This window comes from Anolis carolinensis, chromosome 1 (genome assembly GCF_035594765.1).
Source record: "Anolis carolinensis isolate JA03-04 chromosome 1, rAnoCar3.1.pri, whole genome shotgun sequence".
Lineage (NCBI taxonomy): Eukaryota > Metazoa > Chordata > Lepidosauria > Squamata > Dactyloidae > Anolis > Anolis carolinensis.
The window spans coordinates 275,087,594-275,106,564 of NC_085841.1; the positions used below are offsets into that span (position 1 = coordinate 275,087,594).

General features: G+C 38.6%; 1 protein-coding gene across 1 annotated transcript in view; it reads left to right on the plus strand.

The window, feature by feature from the left end:
* Positions 1–18,971, plus strand: part of ampd3 (adenosine monophosphate deaminase 3) — a 55,261-nt gene that overhangs the window by 23,957 nt on the left and 12,333 nt on the right. Inside the window, exons 9-12 of the mRNA XM_008106885.3 lie at positions 6,766–6,929; positions 12,414–12,540; positions 15,002–15,165; positions 17,587–17,707. Coding sequence (XP_008105092.2) covers positions 6,766–6,929; positions 12,414–12,540; positions 15,002–15,165; positions 17,587–17,707 — 576 coding nt within the window. The remainder of the gene's footprint in view (positions 1–6,765; positions 6,930–12,413; positions 12,541–15,001; positions 15,166–17,586; positions 17,708–18,971) is intronic.

The following is an 18,971-nucleotide window of genomic DNA, read 5'->3' on the forward strand; positions in this document are numbered from 1 at the left end:
TGTCAAAGCGTCAGATAAAGCTGAGAACTCAGCTTCTCCAGTACTTAGTGCCACAATTTTCTGTCTTCTACTCTTCCAACACACTGGTGTATTTGCATATTTTATCACAAAACCAGTAATAGATTTATTTTCCTTTAAATTTGCAAAAGAACTATCACAATGTATTGTTAAAGACTCTTTATCATCTGGGCAAATTCTGAAAACTTTTTCAGCTGTTTGCTTTAAATATCTCAGAATTCTTTTCACTCCTTCCCAGTCTGTATGTGAGGGATTTTGAATCCTTTGACTTAGAATACCAACAGCAAAAGAAATATCAGGCCTTGTGTTATTTGCAATATACAATAAAGAACCAATAACTGAACGATAAATGAAATTATTATCGAACACTTCTCCATCTACATGTTGTAAAAACTGAAGTGCCATGGGTGTATTTACAGTGTTTGCATTTTCCATTCTTGTTCTTCTCAAAAGATCATAAATCTTGTCAGTTTGGTTTAACTCAAAACCTCCTTCATTTCTAACAATATTTATGCCAAGATATTTATTAACATCTCCAAGATTTTTGATTTTCAATTCTTTGTTCAAACTCTGAAATACTTCCTGAATTTGTTCCTCAGAACCAATGCATAACACATCATCCACATATATTACAACAAACATTTGTGTGTTTCCACTTCCTTTTGAGTACAAACAAGGATCAAATTTGTTAGCAACAAAATCCAATTTTGTTAACACTTTGTCCAAATGTAAATTCCAGTTACGCGCACTCTGCTTGAGACCATAAAGACTTTTCTGAAGAAGATAAGACCCTTCAGGAAGGCCAGTTTCAAAACCTGGGATAGCAGATATATAAACTTTCTCCTCCAAGTTTGCATGAAGATATGCAGTGTTCACATCAAAATGTTTAACTTTTAAATTCCTATTGCTAGCAATTGCAAGGGCTATTCTTAATGCTTCCCCAGACACTGTGGGGCTAAATATTTCATTAAAATTTTCTCCATATATCTGTTCAAAGCCTCTGGCAACTAATCTGGCCTTATACAAAAAACCACCATCCTTGGTTTGTTTACGTCTATAAACCCAACGACAACTTAGAACTTTTACATTGTCAGGTGTTTCAGACTTCACCATGACCTGCAAATCTTTCAAAGAATCAAATTCACTTTGCATTGCTTTTAACCAAAAATTTCTCTCAGTTTCATCTCTTTTCAACATCTCTTTATAACTATGAGGTTCAGACCAGTCATGTTCCTGTATTTTCACAGCTTCACAATGGTACCTCTTTGGAGGAATACCCTTGTTTTTCCTAGAACTGCGTCTAGGAATAGTCCTAGTACTATCTCCTCCATTAGTCTCATCACTCTCAGAACTACTAGAGCTAGTACTTTCTGAACTATAAACTTCAGCTTTTCTCTTTTGAGATTCACTTTGTTTAATCACAGGACTACTAACTTGTAACTGACTAGTAGTAGATTCTTGCTCCACTCGCACTTGTGTTCCCAACTGTGTATCTTGGGAAGTGCTTGGTTGTATATTTTGCTGTGCAGTCTGTTGTGACACTGATTGCACCTGTGTATTCGTTTGTGTAGCAGTCTGCTGTGAAACTTGTTGTGTAGTTGGCTGTGTGACTTGAGGTGTGTGCATTTGAGCAGTTTCAAAAGGCACAAACACTTCCTTATTTGAATGTATCCTTTCCCAACCACTATATTGTTGGAACTTCACATTTCTAGACACAATCACTCGATTGTCACCACACCAAAACCTCCAACCTTTTGATTCAGATGCAGGGCCAAGATATTTCAATTTCTTCCAGATAGCATCCTTTTTATGTCTTTGTTGAGAAGGAATTAAGACAAATGAGTCACTTCCAAAAACTCTGATTGAACTCAAATCAGGAATTTTCCCAAAAAACAATACATAAGGAATACTATTAACACTTCTACAAAACGAACGATTGAGCACATAGGTAGCGTTTGCCACGGCTTCAGCCCACAATCCATCAGATAAACTAGCATCTCTTAACATTTTTCTAGCCACAACCTTTACGACGCCTATCCACCTTTCTGCAACCCCATTTTCACTGGGTGAGTAAGGATTTGTTAACCTGTGGACTATACCAAACTTTTTAAACAAATTCTGCATTTGTTTGGACATAAACTCAGCACCACGATCACTCTGAAAAGCTTTTACCAGGTACTTAGGAAACTGTGTCTGCATTAACTTCAGCCAAACAGAAAGTTTTTGAAAAACTTCACCTTTAGTCTTTAGAAAGAAGGTGAATTTCAGCCTTGAAAAATCATCTACCAAAATCAAAAAATATTTTGACCCTCCTACAGAAGTAGGGTGAGGACCAGATATGTCAATATGAACAAGCTCTAAGATCCTTTTTGAAACTCTAGTACTGTATTTTGCAATAGGAGCTTTCTTAAGATTTTCTGATGCACAAATTTCACAATCTAGAAAATTCTTACATCCTTGAATAGGAATTTCACACAACTCAGCTGTCTGCCTTAGATACTGCCATGACAAATGACTCATTTTTCTATGAAATTCATGAATACATTTGCTATGTAATTGCCTGGGATTATCAGGTATCTGGTTAATGCAAGCAGACATATTAGCATTATCAGATGACTTTAAAATAAAAAATCCCTTTTCTTGTATCAGTTTCACTTCGTTACCTTGAGGATCAACCAGCATAGACTTTTCTTTCTTTAAAGACACCTCAAAACCTTCATCCAAAAGTATGTTGGCACTGAGAATATTATACACAATTTCTTTTACATAGTACACATTCTCAAAAGTACATTTCAGACGATCAACATAAAGATCACCACAAGAAATTACTTGTACTTTTCTATCATCTGCCAAAGAAATAAAATGTATATCAGAGTCTCTCACATTTGATAACAGTTCCTTACACTTTACCAAATGTTGAGAACAGCCCGAGTCAATGATGAAAGAGTTCATGGTATCCATTTTAGAAGTCACCAGGAAAGCATGCTGAAAATCCTTTGAAGAACTAGGTCTCTCCACCTGCTTATTTTTCCATTGTCCTGGATTCTGCCAGCAATTCTTAGCATAATGCCCTTTCTTTTTGCATTTATAGCATACAACTTGTGATTTTGGCTTAGCAACACAAGCAGTGTCTTTACAAGCAGTGTCCTTAAAAACAGTTCCCAGATTCTTCTGTATAGAATCAACACTTCTCAATTTACGTTGAGCTTCAAATTCCATTATTTTCCCCGAAATAAACGGTATCGTGAGATCCGTGTCTGGAATTCCATGAAGAGAGTCAATAAATGCATAATAAGAGCGAGATAAAGACCCCATTAAAATTAATGCTTGTTGCTCAGGAGGAAAAATAATATCTCTTGCTCTCAATTCCGAAAAAAGAGCCACAACTTTTGTAATGTGAGATTGAACTGGAGTGCCTTCCTCATGTTTGAGGTTAAACAGCTGGCGCATAAGAATTATCTTTGAGCCACTTGATTGTCTTTGGAACATATCTTTAAACAAATTCCATGCAGTTTGTGCATGAGGAATATTATGAAGGTGAACCAACAAAGAATCCGTCACAGACAACTGAAGCAGCGCCAATGCTCTTTCATCTTGGTGTTGCTCAGCAGGAGTTAATTGAGCTGGCAAATTCTCAATTATTTTCCATAAATTCTGAGAAACCAGATAAGCTTTAAATCTTATACTCCAACTCAGCCAATTCTTATCATTCAGTCTCTCAAACGGGAGTGAACTCACTTGAACAGGCGGCAAGGCCATTGTGTTCTTTTACTTTAAAGCTCCAAAGTTCCAAAAAAAAAATTCAGACCAGCCAGTCTATACGCACTCCTCCATGAAATTACTGGTTTCTTCCAAACTTCGCTGTATTTCTTTGGAATACAAGCAGGATCTGACTCGCAGACTTTTATTTTCTTCTTTCAGCTTCCAAAATATTTACTGAAGAGAAAAACCTTCCATGCAAGGCATAAAAGGAAAGCAACAAAAAATTGGCCCTAGTTGCACAAGCATGTAGAAGGCAAACCAAACAAACACTTCACCATAGCAGGCTATAAATCTTCTTCATGCCTCCAGGTCTCTCTCAAGGTTCAGCATTCAGCAGCAAACTGCCGCTTTAAAATTTCGCTGCTCTTCAAAACAGCAGGAGCAAAAAAACTTTTCAAACCACATACTTCAAAATAAAACATCAGCACAAACACATTGGCTTTGTAGTTTTCTGGGCCCATAACCTGTTAGCAAAGGTAAAATCCTTAGGTTGCAGAGTATTAAAAAATAAAGCTGCAGCAGAAACAAAAGCCCTGAAGTAATGTGGTCAAACTTAATTTAATACATAAGCATAATGCAGGAACAAAACAAAACTCAAAGAGAAAAAACACAGCAGAACAGGCAGAGTGCAAAGTGCAAAGAATATATATATAACAAACACAGCTCCACCTGTATCAAATTGACAAAGCATATTACCTGTTAAAGGTACATGAACAATATAATTTTGTAACATTATAATACTTTCAACAAGTTGGATGTTTATTACTCGGGAACTACCTGTAGTTTCATTCACACATCCAGACCATCAGCTTTGACCCTTGCAAGGGAGATTTTAATAAGTGAGGGGTTGGCATAAGTACCATTGGAAAACAAGATATGTTGTAAAACAAAGTGGGCTGGTTTGATTTTATATAGATTATTTGATGTTAAAGTAGTGGCTCCCTGCCTATGGAACGCCCTCCCCATTGAAATCAGGCAGGCTCCCTCCCTCCTATCCTTCTGTAGGAAGGTAAAAACTTGGTTGTGGGGCCAGGCTTTCGAATAAGAATCAGCAACATTAATTACTATTATGTATGCTGGAACTCAATTGACAGACCCAGTCTTTTAAACTTGTACACGCCTATCTATATTTTATAAATGCATTTTATGAATGTTATATGTACGTTAATTTTTTAACTGATTTATAGTGTATTGTACTGTTTTTATATGTAAGCCGCCCTGAGTCCCCTGTTGGGTGAGAAGGGCGGGATATAAATATTGTAATAAATAATAAATAAATAAATAAATATCTAGTCTGGGTCTGCAGATATCTACTGTATTGGATGCAGCACCTTTTTTTCCTTCAGTATATCAGAGAAATCTGAATAACAGAATGCCTGTGTAGTCCTAGTAGTAATCCACTTACTAAAGGGGGCAGATGTTCGAGGTCTCCAACCTAAATGTAGTTGGAGAATAATAATTATGTTAATGGAGCTGTATTCAGTGATTCTGAAGTATACTTAAGTCTACAAGAAATACATAATGGATCAGATGAAGTTTCACCATTCACTGAGGCCATAACTCCATGGGCCAAATAAAGCAAACTCAACTTTACAACTGCTGCAAGGAGTCAATTTGATGTACAGTTGGATTTGCAGTAGAAGCAGTGCTTCCAGTTGTTAATCCTAAGTGTGGGAAAAGGAATTTATTCCAGAGTTTTCTAGAGCAGTCCTGGTGGTTTGGAAGTATGGATAGTTGGATCACGCTGGATCCAGCGCTTTTGAAAAGCGATTCCAACTTCCTTTTACTGAGCAAAGGTTTCAGGGATATTTATTTAAAATCTCTATATACTATCTCCCAGTTAGACTTTCTGATGAAAAAACGATGATGTGTGTGTGTGTGCATGCTTTCAAGTTGCCTGTCAATTTATGGCATGCTCAAAATTTCATTAGGGTTTTCTTAAGTCAAGTGATACTCATAGGTGCTTTTGCTAGTCCCTTCCTCTGAAGTATAGCCTATAGCCTAACCAGATCTTAGCTTTCAAGATCAAACATGATCTGCTTAGCTGTCAAGATCAAACATGATCTGGTGCCTTTAGGGCAGGTATAAGGAAATGGAAGTTAAATTCAAGTTTGTATCTCTGTGTGTATGCATTCCAACAAAAGGGCAAAGAGCAGGGACAGACCTAATTTTATGGGTTAAGCAATTTTTTTAAAATTTATGATTACAATGTACAGCTCAGTTCAATGCATGTCAATTGATGAGAGGACTCCAGTGCACGGATCCTTGCAAAGAGTTCTTAGCCTTTAAATAGCCTCCTTTCCCATCTTCTCTCACTAATTGTAGATTACAAAAGAGTAAGCCAAAATGAGATACACAATTTGAACAATGTATTAAAGCATAGGATTGGAGGCCAGATGTAGAATCTCCATGAGCTGTATTGAGTTTTGACTGGAGATTCCTGATCCTTCCTTTGTGCAGTAATAGACAATGGGGCTTTCTGCTGTTTTGAGGGAAAAAACCAAGAGTACATCAATTTTGTGTCTTATTCAGAATAATAAAATCCTCTTACTTTTGCCATTAGCTTATCTTGCATCCCAAACTTGTTGGAAAAAAATGCTGTTGCTCACATTCCCAAACTATCTGGTGTTGGATCACAAGTAGGGATTCCAACTGTGGAAATTTTCAAAACCTCAGTGTTGTTGTTGTTACTATGATTATAATTATAATTACCTGCTTTTCCTCTCCAAAGTTGTATAGTGATGGGAACTTTTGTTGAGAAGAATCAAGAAAAAAGTTCCATTGGACATGGGCAATTTTATAAACTCATGTTAGGGTTCTATCTATAATGTCATAGAAATAAGATGCAGTACACACATGCTCTGTTAACACTTCAAAACATGCACATCAGTGGACATATTGCTGTATTAAAATCAGTATAAACCTTTGTGATGAACTGTGTGTGTTGTTCCTAGTAGAAAGGTAATATTGATTTATTTTGAATAGGAAGTTGCCCGGGAACTAGAAGACAGTAAATACCAGTACACAGAACCGCGGTTGTCTATTTATGGACGTTCTCCAGATGAATGGCAGAATTTGGCTAAGTGGTTCATTAGACACAAAGTTTATTCACCTCATATGCGCTGGATGATTCAAGTCCCTAGAATCTAGTAAGTAAAGCAAAATAAAATATATGCCATGCATGTGTGTAAAAACATTCCAGATGGGGTTTCTTTTTCTCCACTTATCTTTCTGTCTAGGTATGCTTAAATATTAACAAGAGTGGTTCTGCCTTACATGTGCCTGAAAAGCAAAAATAATGAGGGAGCTTGAGCTCATTTTCTGTCCTGCAGCTGTTACGAAGTCAGCAGTCTTTCACCATGACAGCTATCATATTATCCTCCTTGAAACAGAGAGGAGAGATCTTTTTTCATGGCCCTAAAGGCTATGGTTACTCAACTGGCCATGTTTCCCCCCTGAGTTAAACCAAACATCTGGGTTAACCCAATATTGCTTCAGGAATGGTAGCATCAGGGAAATAATGAATGAGATGGTGAGGTACTATGAAGGGCCCTAGTAACATTGAAAGCTGGTTTTGGTCACTGGTATGTCTGGCACACTGTCAACTCTGGCCGGTAGTACCTGCTTCTCCCCCCCCCCCCCCCGACTCCAAAAGGTGGCCTAGACAGAGAAGGGCAGTCCGTTTTATTGAGGAGGGGGGAGTTGAAGGAGAAAAACAATTTTCCCCATTTCTGCTGGTTATTCCCCCCTTTCCCCATATCATAAACTATGGTTGTTTCAACGAAGGTGACGTGGGTGGGGGAAATAACAGGAAAATGAGGAAATTGTTTAACTCCTTCAACCTCCCCCCCCCCCCCCCCGCCTGTAAAATAGACTATCCTTCTCTGTCTAGTGCCCCCTTGTAGCCTCTGCCCAGTAAATGGAACAGTACCAATTCTTTTTTAGCTCTGCCTGAAGATCCTTCTAGTTTTCTGGTGGTTTTTCATCCAAGTAAGAACCATCCTCAGTGCTGTTTAGGTTCTAAAAACAGACAGGATGTAGTGTGGTGGTAAAATACTCTGACTGGCTTGTAAATACTGTAGGTATCCTTAAAGCAAAATGGTAAATCACTTGGAGTGACCCTTGCTGTTCTAAAGTAGGCACATGAGGCAGAGTGATCACACTGACTTTATGATGACGCCCTTGCATGTCGCAGCCTTTTCTGAACCTCTTATCTTTGGTCAGCACTTGCAGAAAAAACAGAAGTACGTCTGTACTGACATAATTTACAAGAGAAGCACATATTTTTAAATGAATGGAGTAAATCCCCTTTTAAAAACTCATTCTTAACTCAATACCAATCTGAAGGAAAGAGGTCCATCTCTTTTCCAACCACCACTTCCATTTTTTTCTTAATGTGAATTTTTGCATCTATGTTTTAAAAGGTGAAACCTGAAACAGTGCTAAAAACATAATTGTGGTGGAAAGTGATATGAATGCTTCGTATGTTTTGAGTTTGTGGTACTCAAAATGATCTCACAAAATGTTGCCAAAAGAGAAACTCTTTTTTGAGAGAGAAGCAGCATGCAAGAAATACAGAATTGGTTTCCATGGCCTTTCTCTGAAATATATCTTACAGCATTTCATGTTCCTTCACGATTAACTTCTTAATCTCCCATCCAAGTGTCCACCACAGGGCTGATGTTGCTTAGCTTCCAAGATCAGACAGGATCTAGTGCTTTTAGAGTATTCAGGCTTTTTGAAGTATTCAGCCATTCTTAAACATACTTCCTTGAGTGTTATTCCAGTAGTAGTAGTATTCTTTGCTAAAACAATGTGCCAGGGCACTATATTGACCTTGGACTTCTATTCCAGAGGTGTGCAAAATGTGGCCATGGGACCATCCTTGACACCTGAAATGGTTTTTCTTGATTCCTCAAATTCCCTGAAGTTATCATTGGAAAAAAAAGTCTTTCCTGAGAATCTCTAGGAGTGGTAAAATGCATCTCCGTCTATGAACCACCATGGAGATTAAGATCTTCCGGGAAGGCCCTGCTCTTGGTCCTGCCATTGTCACAGGTGCGATTGGCGCCTGTGCCGGGCCTTCTCAGGGCCTTCTCAGTGATTGCCCCCCCCGACTATGGAACTCCCTCCCTGGCGAGATCAGATCAGCCCCTTCCCTCCTGTCCTTTAGAAAGATGGTAAAGACATGGCTGTGTGACCAAGCCTTTGGGGCAGTGCAATGAGGCAATACAGTGTTCCCCCACTTATCGTGGGGGTTAGGTTTCAGGACCACCCGCAATAAGTGAAAATTCGGACACTATATTTATTTTAATACTTAAACATTATTTTAGTAGTTATACACTATTTTAAGTCTTTGTTAACCAATTGTGTGTTGATGAATCGCCTTCTCCTCCTCCTGTTACCACTTGGGCTCCTTTTCTCTCCCTTTGGCTTCTCCTTCCTCCCTTCCTAAGGCTGTAAATTGTAATTTTTAATGATTTATAATGGTCTTTTAGAGTTTATTTGAAAACCGTGAAACAGCAAATCCACAAAAAGTGAACCGTGAAGTAGTGTGGGAACACTGTAATAGGAAATCTACTCCGCTGACCATAGCCAGCATGGTGTCTTGAGCTGGTTTAAACAGCTGATTATAAAGTAGATATAACTGATTTTAATGTTTTAATGTTTGTGTATATTTATAATTATTTTATGTCCCGGCATGGAATGCTTGCCGTATATATGTAGTGCTCCGCCCTGAGTCCCCTTCAGTGTGAGAAGGGCAGAATAGAAATGTTTTAAATAAATAAATAAATCATAAAATTCCAGGACCTCTTTGCGCTTTGTAACATTTTAAAAGCTCATAAAATTACTATAAAAATCAGAAAATGGAAATACTTTCCATGTAAGTCTTCCATATTCTCACCTAGAAGATCTCACTGAGGTTTATTTCTGAGTAGACATGTAAAATTTTATGCTGTTAGTATTGGAGAGCAAGAGGATAAAGTATGCAGTATTAAGCTATAAATACTTTGGTCTGTAAATCTGTAGCTAATGTTTTCAGCTATGTTTATTTGTTTGAGACTATGGTATGTGTGCATTGTCTTTGGAGAGCTGAAAAATAAGTCTGGAAAGCACTACAAGTTCCCATGAATCACATTGCCCCCTGGGAAGCAGGTTGTTACCATTAATTTTCCTATTCAGCGTAATGCAAAAGAGCATGACTGTTGCATTAGTCACTCAAATTGAAGCTGTCAAAAAGGAGACATTTCAGAACTGAATTGCAGACAGAGTCCTTTGTTTGGCATTAACACTTGGTGAGTTTGTATGTAACAATAAACTATAATGTAGAACTACATGCAGTGCTAGTAATGTGCTTCCATGAAGTATCAGACTTGAGCACTCCAGTTTCCTTCACCATCTCAAGCACAATTGAGAAAAGGAATAAGACATCATCAAGATTAATTTTTAGTGTATTTGTGCCTTGTCATTATGTGCAAACCAGAAATTGAGATTTTAAATAAGCTAATCAAATGCTAAACAAAGGAGCTTCATCTCTACATTGCATTTTCAATTTCTTTAGACAGCTACAATTTATTTAACAAATAACACGCTATATTAAATGAGGAATCTTCTGAAGCAACTATGAAATTGGTTTATTTCTTCTCCTGTTCACATAGCAAAGTATGGACAGTGGATGAAATATTCCACTTCAGCCCTCTAAAACTATGTTGAAGAAACAGATTGAGATCAGGTTACACTACAGTGAGGTTCCTGAGCATCTTCTTTTGTAGAGAATATTGTTTATTTATTTGGAGACATATTGAGGCAATGAAGGGTATTCAAAATCCTGTAGTTTAATGTGATGCCATGCTCACAAAAATTGGACTTCCAGGGTTTTTTAATGTGGGCAAACTGATCTGTTGTGAGGGTGGTCAATGTCCAAAGTTTGCTTCCTAATTCCTAAGCTCATGACTGCTGACCTGCCATGACAAAATTCTCCTGGGTTTGCAGCTCCCTTGAGATCTTGCAAGAGACCCTCTTGCTGAGGTAAGCTTTATATAGGCCTCCCTCATGAGTTCTGGGACAGTCTTGAGCTGTCACTTGAATGAGGAAGTTATTACATCAACCTCAGGAGGTCCTTTTGTCTCTCTCCCCACCTCACAGTAAATAATCATGTTTTACTGTCCCATATTACTATTAGGTTACACTGAGAATGAGATCCTGTTATGTCACTTTGTTATGCATTTTCAAATAATTTCCGACATATGGTGCCCCTAAGGTGACCTTATCACAGGATTTTCTAAGGTTGAGAATGTGTGACTCACCGAAGATCACCCAGTGGGTTTCCATGGGTGAATGGGGAATTGAACCCTGGTCTCCAGAGTCATAGTCCAATACTTAAACCATTACGCCATGCTGGTGCTCTATTAGATTTTTATTGGTTTGTTAAATTTTATCCTGCTTGTTCTTTTTTACAGTAAGCAAATAGAAAAATAAATAAATTATTGTATAGCCAAAATCTGTGTTGTCACCATCCAGTCAAAAATTGTAAGGCAGGAAATATGTCCCAGGAATATATGTTGAACTTATCCTTTTAAACCTACAAAGTTTGGGTCCAGTAGATCTCAGCTCAGACCTGAACTCACATATAATTCTGAAGGCATATCTAGGCTCCAAGGCCGAGTCATAAAATATAATCATTTCTTCAAAATATGCTTTCTTTATTTTGTCCACAGAGAGACAAAACTCATTTAGTTTTAACAGAAGTAATAATTGCGTAAAGTAACAAACATTGGGGCTTAGATGTGGATAACAGCTTCAAATCTTTGTTCAGCTATGAATCTCACTGGAAAGCTCTCCTGAAGAGCCATTGGCATGTTCACACAATTCATGATACATGGCAGTTACTCCTGCAAATATGGCACACGTGCCACACTGTGAAGTCCACTGGAGAATCACATCCCAGGCATGCAAAGATGCATTTGAAATCACCACAAGCAGAGTCACTCACTGTAAGCAATTAGGCACTATATAGAAATTCATTGTTGCTGAGTAACAACTCCTGAAGAAAGGGATTTTCTCCCTGAAACAGGATACAAAAATACCCGGGACCCCTGTAGACTTGGGACTTTATTTGGACTTTACTTTCGAAGACTTTTTTGAGAGCGGTGCTCCATCATTATTTTCTTCATTCCAGTATACAGCAACACGACCAACCATCTGTTTAAATTGTTTGGAAGATATTTTCATTGACTATGTATCCCTGAAGCCTATATACATTGGAACCAATACGAGACTTGAATAACTTTTGTGTTAGAGCTGTTGCTCCTTTTCATTCTGTCTGGTACGGCCAAATTGAGCTTTGTACAGGGAACTTTAATAATATATGTTATTTGGACATATTTTCTTTGTACATAGACTATCGTATGTTTGTATAGATACTTTACAAGTATTCTGGGATTTTGTATAGAGGCATGCAAAGATGGCCTGGGCAGATGGTAGGGTACCTAGCCCTGCAGCAGTGCAGAAATTGGTTGCTGGTGGTGAGGATTGTGGGACATAATCAGGTTCTGTATAATACCTGTGGATGGGAATGCCTTGCACTAATTAAGTCAGAGTACATAAATTAAATATAGATATGTTTATTTCAGTGATATATTTAGGTCAAAAAACCTTCTGCCTAGTTTTGGAAAAATGCTGGAAAATATCTTCTTACCCTTGTTTGAGGCAACTATTAACCCCTTGGATCATAAAGAGCTTCATCTCTTCCTCAAATATGTAAGTATGTGGATGGCCATTATCAAAACGTACATGTACTTGGTGTCACGTTGCAGGTCTGAACATTTGCATTGAGTTGAATCTTAATCCCAAGAATTATAACTTTCATTTTGCTGTACTCTCCCCCCCCCCCCCCCCGGCCGGGTTTCAAACTCATGTTTCTGATCATTAAAGTTGAAATTATGGTTAGGGCGATGTCTGATGAAGGAATAGGACTGAGAAGGGTCTCTAATGATAAGGACATCAAAGTATTAAACATCAATTTGAATAAAAAAAGGATGAATTATGTCAGATCAGTAAATCCATGCTGTGCTAATTACTGTATGAGTCCCGGTGGTGAAGTGTGTTAAAGCACTGAGCTGCTGAACTTGCAGACCGAAAGATCCCAGGTTCAAACCCCGGGAGCGGCGGGAGCGGCCGCTGTTAGCTCCAGCTTCTGCCAACCTAGCAGTTTGAAAACATGCCAATGTGAGTAGATCAATAGGTAATGGCGGGAAGGTACGGGCGCTCCATGCAGTCATGCCGGCCACATAACCTTGGAGGTGTCTATGGACAACGCTGGCTCTTCGGCTTAGAAATGGAGATGAGCACCAACACCCAGAGTCAGACATGACTAGACTTAACGTCAGGGGAAAACCTTTACCTTTTTACTTATGTACGTGTCAACCTCATGTATAAGGTAGGGACAGGTTTGGGCCTAAAATTATGTGTTCAAGCCATTGGTTGCCAATTAGTTTTTGGCCAACATACAAAGTGTTGGTTTTGACATTTAAAGCCCTACATGGTTCTGAGATGTTCTGGGATTTCCATCAACTGCAAGAGAGTCTGAAAGCTGTAGGCAACCTGTGGTATATGGGCTTTCCTCACCAGGCTACATAGGAAAAAACATGGGAAGATATAGATATATCTCTTTTAGCCAAAGCCTTTAACAAAAAGTTCCTTTTTGCACAGTCTTTTTTATGCCCATCCAGCCCTTCTGTCATCATGGTCTGTCTAGCTTGAGGATTTTTATCAGCACCAGCATTGAGAGTACGATGAAGTAGAGCTAGACAAGGAGACCTTTGGCATTAAGTTGCAGCCCTGTCTCTTCAATAATACTGTAAATGCTATACAGCATGGGTTGAGAAAAATGGGATTCTGCTTCAGCTAAACGCATTGCAGCTGTTTGCACTTATGTACAGCAGGCAAGTTAAGAAGCATTTGTCTTCAGAATCCCTTATTGAGCATATATAAACATAACAAAACAGAAGAAACAGAAGAAGGGAGAAACCAGTCTCCCGCTTTGGGTATCCACTTCGGGTATCCACTAGTCATGTGCATTCGGGGTAAACCTCGATCCATTTTGTGTCCCGGCTTTCAGTGGAGAGCCTGATCTGTTTCTACTGAGCCTCCCGAAATCGTAAGAGCAGATATCTGTTTTTTGGTGCTGAAAGGTTCCCCGGCCCGTTATTGGGGGGGGGGGGGCTTCCCACCCAGGCTGCTGGAAAAGATAGGTTTTTAGATGGTTTTAAAATTCTGACAGCTGATTTATCTGTCTGAGCTCTTCCAGCAGGTCATTCCACAATCTTGGGGCAGCCAATGAAAAGGTCCTCTGGCTGGTTGGAGCAGTCACCACCCAGAGGACCTAAGTGTATGGGGCAGATTGTATTGGAGAAGGTGATCCTTTAGGTAACCTGGACCCAAACCGTGTAGGGCTTTAAATGTTAAATCAACACCTTGTACTTTGCCTGGAAGCTAATTGGCAGCCAATGCAGTGACTTTAGGATAGATGTAATATGCTCAGTCCTAAATATTCCCATAACCAATCTGGCTGCCATATTTTGAACCAGCTGGAGTTTCCAAACTTGATACAAGGGTAGCCCAATGTAAAGCACATTGCAGAAGTCCAACTTTGAGGTTACCAGTGCATGCACTACCATCTTCAACTCCTCCATATCTAGGAAGGGGCGCAGCTGGCATATCAGCCGAAGCTGGTAATAAGCACTCTTAACTGTCAAATCTACTTGGGCTGACATTTGGAGAGACAGATCCAGGAGCACTCACAAGATGTGGACACAGTCTTTCAGGGGGAGTGCAACCCCATCTAGAACTGGTTGACACACCGCCACCCCCAGATTAGGATCTGTGATGGCAAGAACCTCTGTTTTGTCTGGATTCAGTTTCAATTCGTTTTTCCTCATCCAGCCCATTACTGCCTCCAGGCATTCATTCAGAGGAGACACGCCATCTTTAGCTTAGGCTGTTTTTGATGGCATCAAGTAATATATTTGTGTGTCATCAGCATGCTGATAATATATGTGTTTATAGAATGTTTGCAATGTTTGTGTGTTTTGACTGTGCTATGACCCACCTCGAGCCACGAGGAGAGGCAGATAATAAATAAAATTACTATGATGATGATGATTATGATTATTCATGCTGAAGCTAATTCACATTCAAATCTGTTTGGTTTAATTTCTAGGTTACAGGGTTTGATAGTGTGGATGATGAATCCAAGCACAGTGACCACATGTTCTCTGAGAAAAGCCCCAATCCTGATATTTGGACTAGTGAAAAGAATCCTCCGTATAGCTATTACTTGTATTACATGTACGCAAACATCATGGTTCTCAACAATCTTAGAAAGTAAGTAGTAATCTTTGTATCTGTACCTAGTCATAGAAGGGTGCAATATGGAACTCAACATGTGGTGTAATACAACAAACATTACCAATATATTTTATATTCTTTTTAAAGAATTTTTTCTCCCTTCATTTCTGATTCTCTTTCTAAGGTTATGTTCAGTGAGTAATCCCACTCCAAAAAGAGGAAATGATATCCAGAATATTGGGCTGGAATCCTGTCAGGGAGTTACAAATATGTAACCTAGAATTGAGCATCCATAACTGTTGGATATTCACAGATCCTATGTAGCCCCTAGTTGAAGGCACATAGGGACTGTGAAGGTTTCCCAGTCCTCGAAAAGCCTACTCCTGGGGTTATGGTTGCATATGTGCCATATGTGTACAACCCTGTGGAATGACAATCTGTCTGAATCCAGTGTTCCTTGTCCAGTTTCTATCTTTCTCCAGTCACTCTAAAGCAGCCTTTCCCAGCTTTGTGTTGCTGTTGAATTACAGTTTGCATTGGGTCTGTCCTCTGGCTGCAGAAAGGCGCTATGGAGGACATGAGATTTCTGCTCCTCCAATCAATTTTTCTTTCAGTTCTCAAATTTCTAGTATTGCAATAATTTAAAACTTCAATTGGAACACCCGAAAAAGAGAGTTTAAGCATACAGAGAAGAGTGGGAGGTGAACTTACCAAGGAAGTATGAACAAACATAGGGGTCCCGTGCTAATTTATATACAGACCAGAATTTAACACTAAATTTCTGATCATCCACCTCAATATTCAAATCTCCTGCTGTCTCAGTAGGAGAAAAAGATATGACTAGTAGTGAAGAGGTGACACATCTGCATTCACGAGAGAAATTTCTACTGTTTTTGTTGCTTGCAATAAAGATTCATACTTTGCTTTTATTCATGTTTTTTCACATCTTCCTCTTTCTCCTCTCTCCCCCCCCCCCCCCACACCTAGATGTGGGGAGATCTGGGAAAAAATGAAAAAGGGGCCATGGGGTATATTATGCCATGTGTAAAGCAAGGACGTATTTGGTATCGTTGGTGAACAAAGAGGGAAACGCCCCCCCACCCCTTTGATTGAAGGGGTCCCCTTCTCTTTCTCTCTTTTTATGCCTGTAAGTGGTTGTGTAGGCAGGGCCCAGTGACCTCCTTTGCTTGCGGGTCTATGATGCTGTTAAGACTACCCTGCTCATATTTGCCCCCTCCCCATTGCTTCACCTCTGGTTAGCTAAAGATGATGGGATTTGGGGACTCTTGGTTGAAAGACACCCCTCCCCCTGTCTTTTTGTTAGGTTGTATAAGAGAATTATATCATTTCACCATCATGTTACAGAAATAATGAGGACAAGGGGCAATAAGAATTTTACTCATACTGTTCTGATATAGCCTGTTTTCTTATCCTTTTCAATTCTGTACTTATCTCCTACACATATATGTCCCTCCCCCTTTCGGGAACAGCTATGCCTCTATTTTAACTTCTATTTTATTTGTTGGATCATGGAGATGGTTACGATATTTATGCAAACTGTAACCAGGACTTTGCATGATGCCCTCTGGCTCCTAGATCAGGCTTTGTAGTTTGAGGAAACAAAGGTGCAGCATGTTTTTGAGTGAACAATTCACTTTTGTGCACAAGAAAGAAACAAAATGATTCAGAAACATCAACACTAGCCACTGCTTCAACTGTGAATGCTTTTAAAATAAACAAACAAATCCTTCCTGGGTCAAATAAATGTGTGATGCCAATATGTCTAACATTGTTATGGGCATATAAAGATCATGCCCATGACTTCAGTCATGAAGTTCCTCTCTACCTTCTCTGACATATATTTAAAGGGTTTTTTGTTAGGTATATTAACTTGGTAATAGGTGTGTAGTTTGTCCACTTTACTACACATGTTTCTTGTAGACTCCCTTCCCCTGAGCAAACTCTTTTCTCAAGAAAATGTTCCCTAATTTCATGAATGCTTTATATTTTGAAAATCAGATTTGCTTTTAATGTTTTTGGATCAAAAAGTCTTCCCTCTTTGAATTTGCACTCAATAGTAAAACTGAATTGCAAAAATTTTCAGTGTAATGATTTTTAAAATCTCGTGACTTGTTCGGGAATAGGACAAATTACTGCAGCTAAGAAACAAGAAACAGCTAAATTTCAACAAATTAGTCCCATTTTGTATTATGTTTGTACTTGAGATATCAGTGTAGGATCAGAGCTGTTTGCCTAGACAGTTGCTAAAGTAAAAATTGTTGGCGTTATTCCATCACTGACAATTGCTTAGGTCATCTTTTTGCCTTCACTTAAACAGTTATAAACATACGTGCTACAGTTGTGAACTTCCATAATAATAAAAGTTGGTATGATTACCCTTGAATTGAAAAGGTGAGTTTAATGTTATTTAATGTTATTTAATTTAAAATTCTTTAGGGAGAGAGGCATGAGCACTTTTCTGTTTCGGCCTCATTGCGGAGAAGCTGGATCAATCACTCACCTGGTGTCAGCCTTTCTCACTGCAGACAACATTTCCCATGGATTACTCTTGAAGAAGGTACAGTCTTTTTGCCTTTGATTTATTGTGGAACATGACAAAATGCTTTAAAGATGGCAGCAAGTATGTGAGCCATAGTTCTACATCTTAGATTTCCCCATAAAGGTTTAATGAAATTGTTCTCTGTACACCATCATTTTATGCATATGGAAACATCTGTGTGAGCACTTGTGTTTTTTGGACAGTTCACAAGGTGTGTACTTGACATTTTTGACGCAATGGAGTTCAATCCTACTTTATTCAGGCAAATTAGATTGCTGGTCCCACCTGAAGTGGGCTTACTCAAGCAGTAAAAAGTTGGCAAGTGAAGACTTAACTAAAATTTCATTGGTTCAGTAAATCTGCTGTAGTTGAGATTAAGGCCCCTTCTACACAGTTGATTAAAATCCCACATACGGCAGTGTGGACTCAGATAATCCAGTTCAAAGCAAATATTATGGGATTTTCTGCCTTGATATTCTGGGTTATATGGCTGTGTGGAAGGGTTAGCATTCAGTGTGGCTTGGTTCTGAGTAAATTTAAAAAAGGATATAATTGCATGTCTTATTGCTTTCAATTTTCTGGGACTGAAATTAATAGGATTTCAAAGAACGTATTTTTGGATAGATTGTACTTCCTGTCTAAAACAACTGTCCATTGGGTGGCAGATATGTCCCAGTTTAACTTTGGTACCAACAGTTGCAGTTAGAAAGTTTAGACTACCTTGAAAGAAACTTTGAGCCTCCTTGGCAGGTAGCTTTCCAGGCTATTATATTTAGAGCAATAATCACACATTAGTTCTCTTTTTGTGAGAGTATTTTTTTTCTAAAGGACACCCTTCTTCCATGTTGACATATATTCACCAGTCATTCAAACAGCAGTTTCTCAGTTTTCAGCCAAATTATGGTTCTTTTTCTTCATCCCTCCGTGTTCCATGTTCTCCCTCCCAGATCATGCATAAAATAAAATTGATTTTATTATATATAGCAATCCAAATTTTCGTTATAGAAATTGGGGATATCATTTGCTTCAAAAGTTTATTTTGGTGGGACAGAAATTTGTTTTTGCTAAATTCCAAGCATTAATGCTAAATTATTTCTTATAACTTCTTAAGTTTCAAATCTTTTGTTCATTTTAAAATGTATTTGTTTACACTAGATGAGTGTTAGAAGTCCACCCAAGTCTTTGCAGGAGGCTGAAGGAAAGAGTTAAAATGTTCCCAAGTCACAATGACCAAAGCTGAGCACTTTCCATTTCCTGTTACTGAATTTCTCCTTTCCTGTTA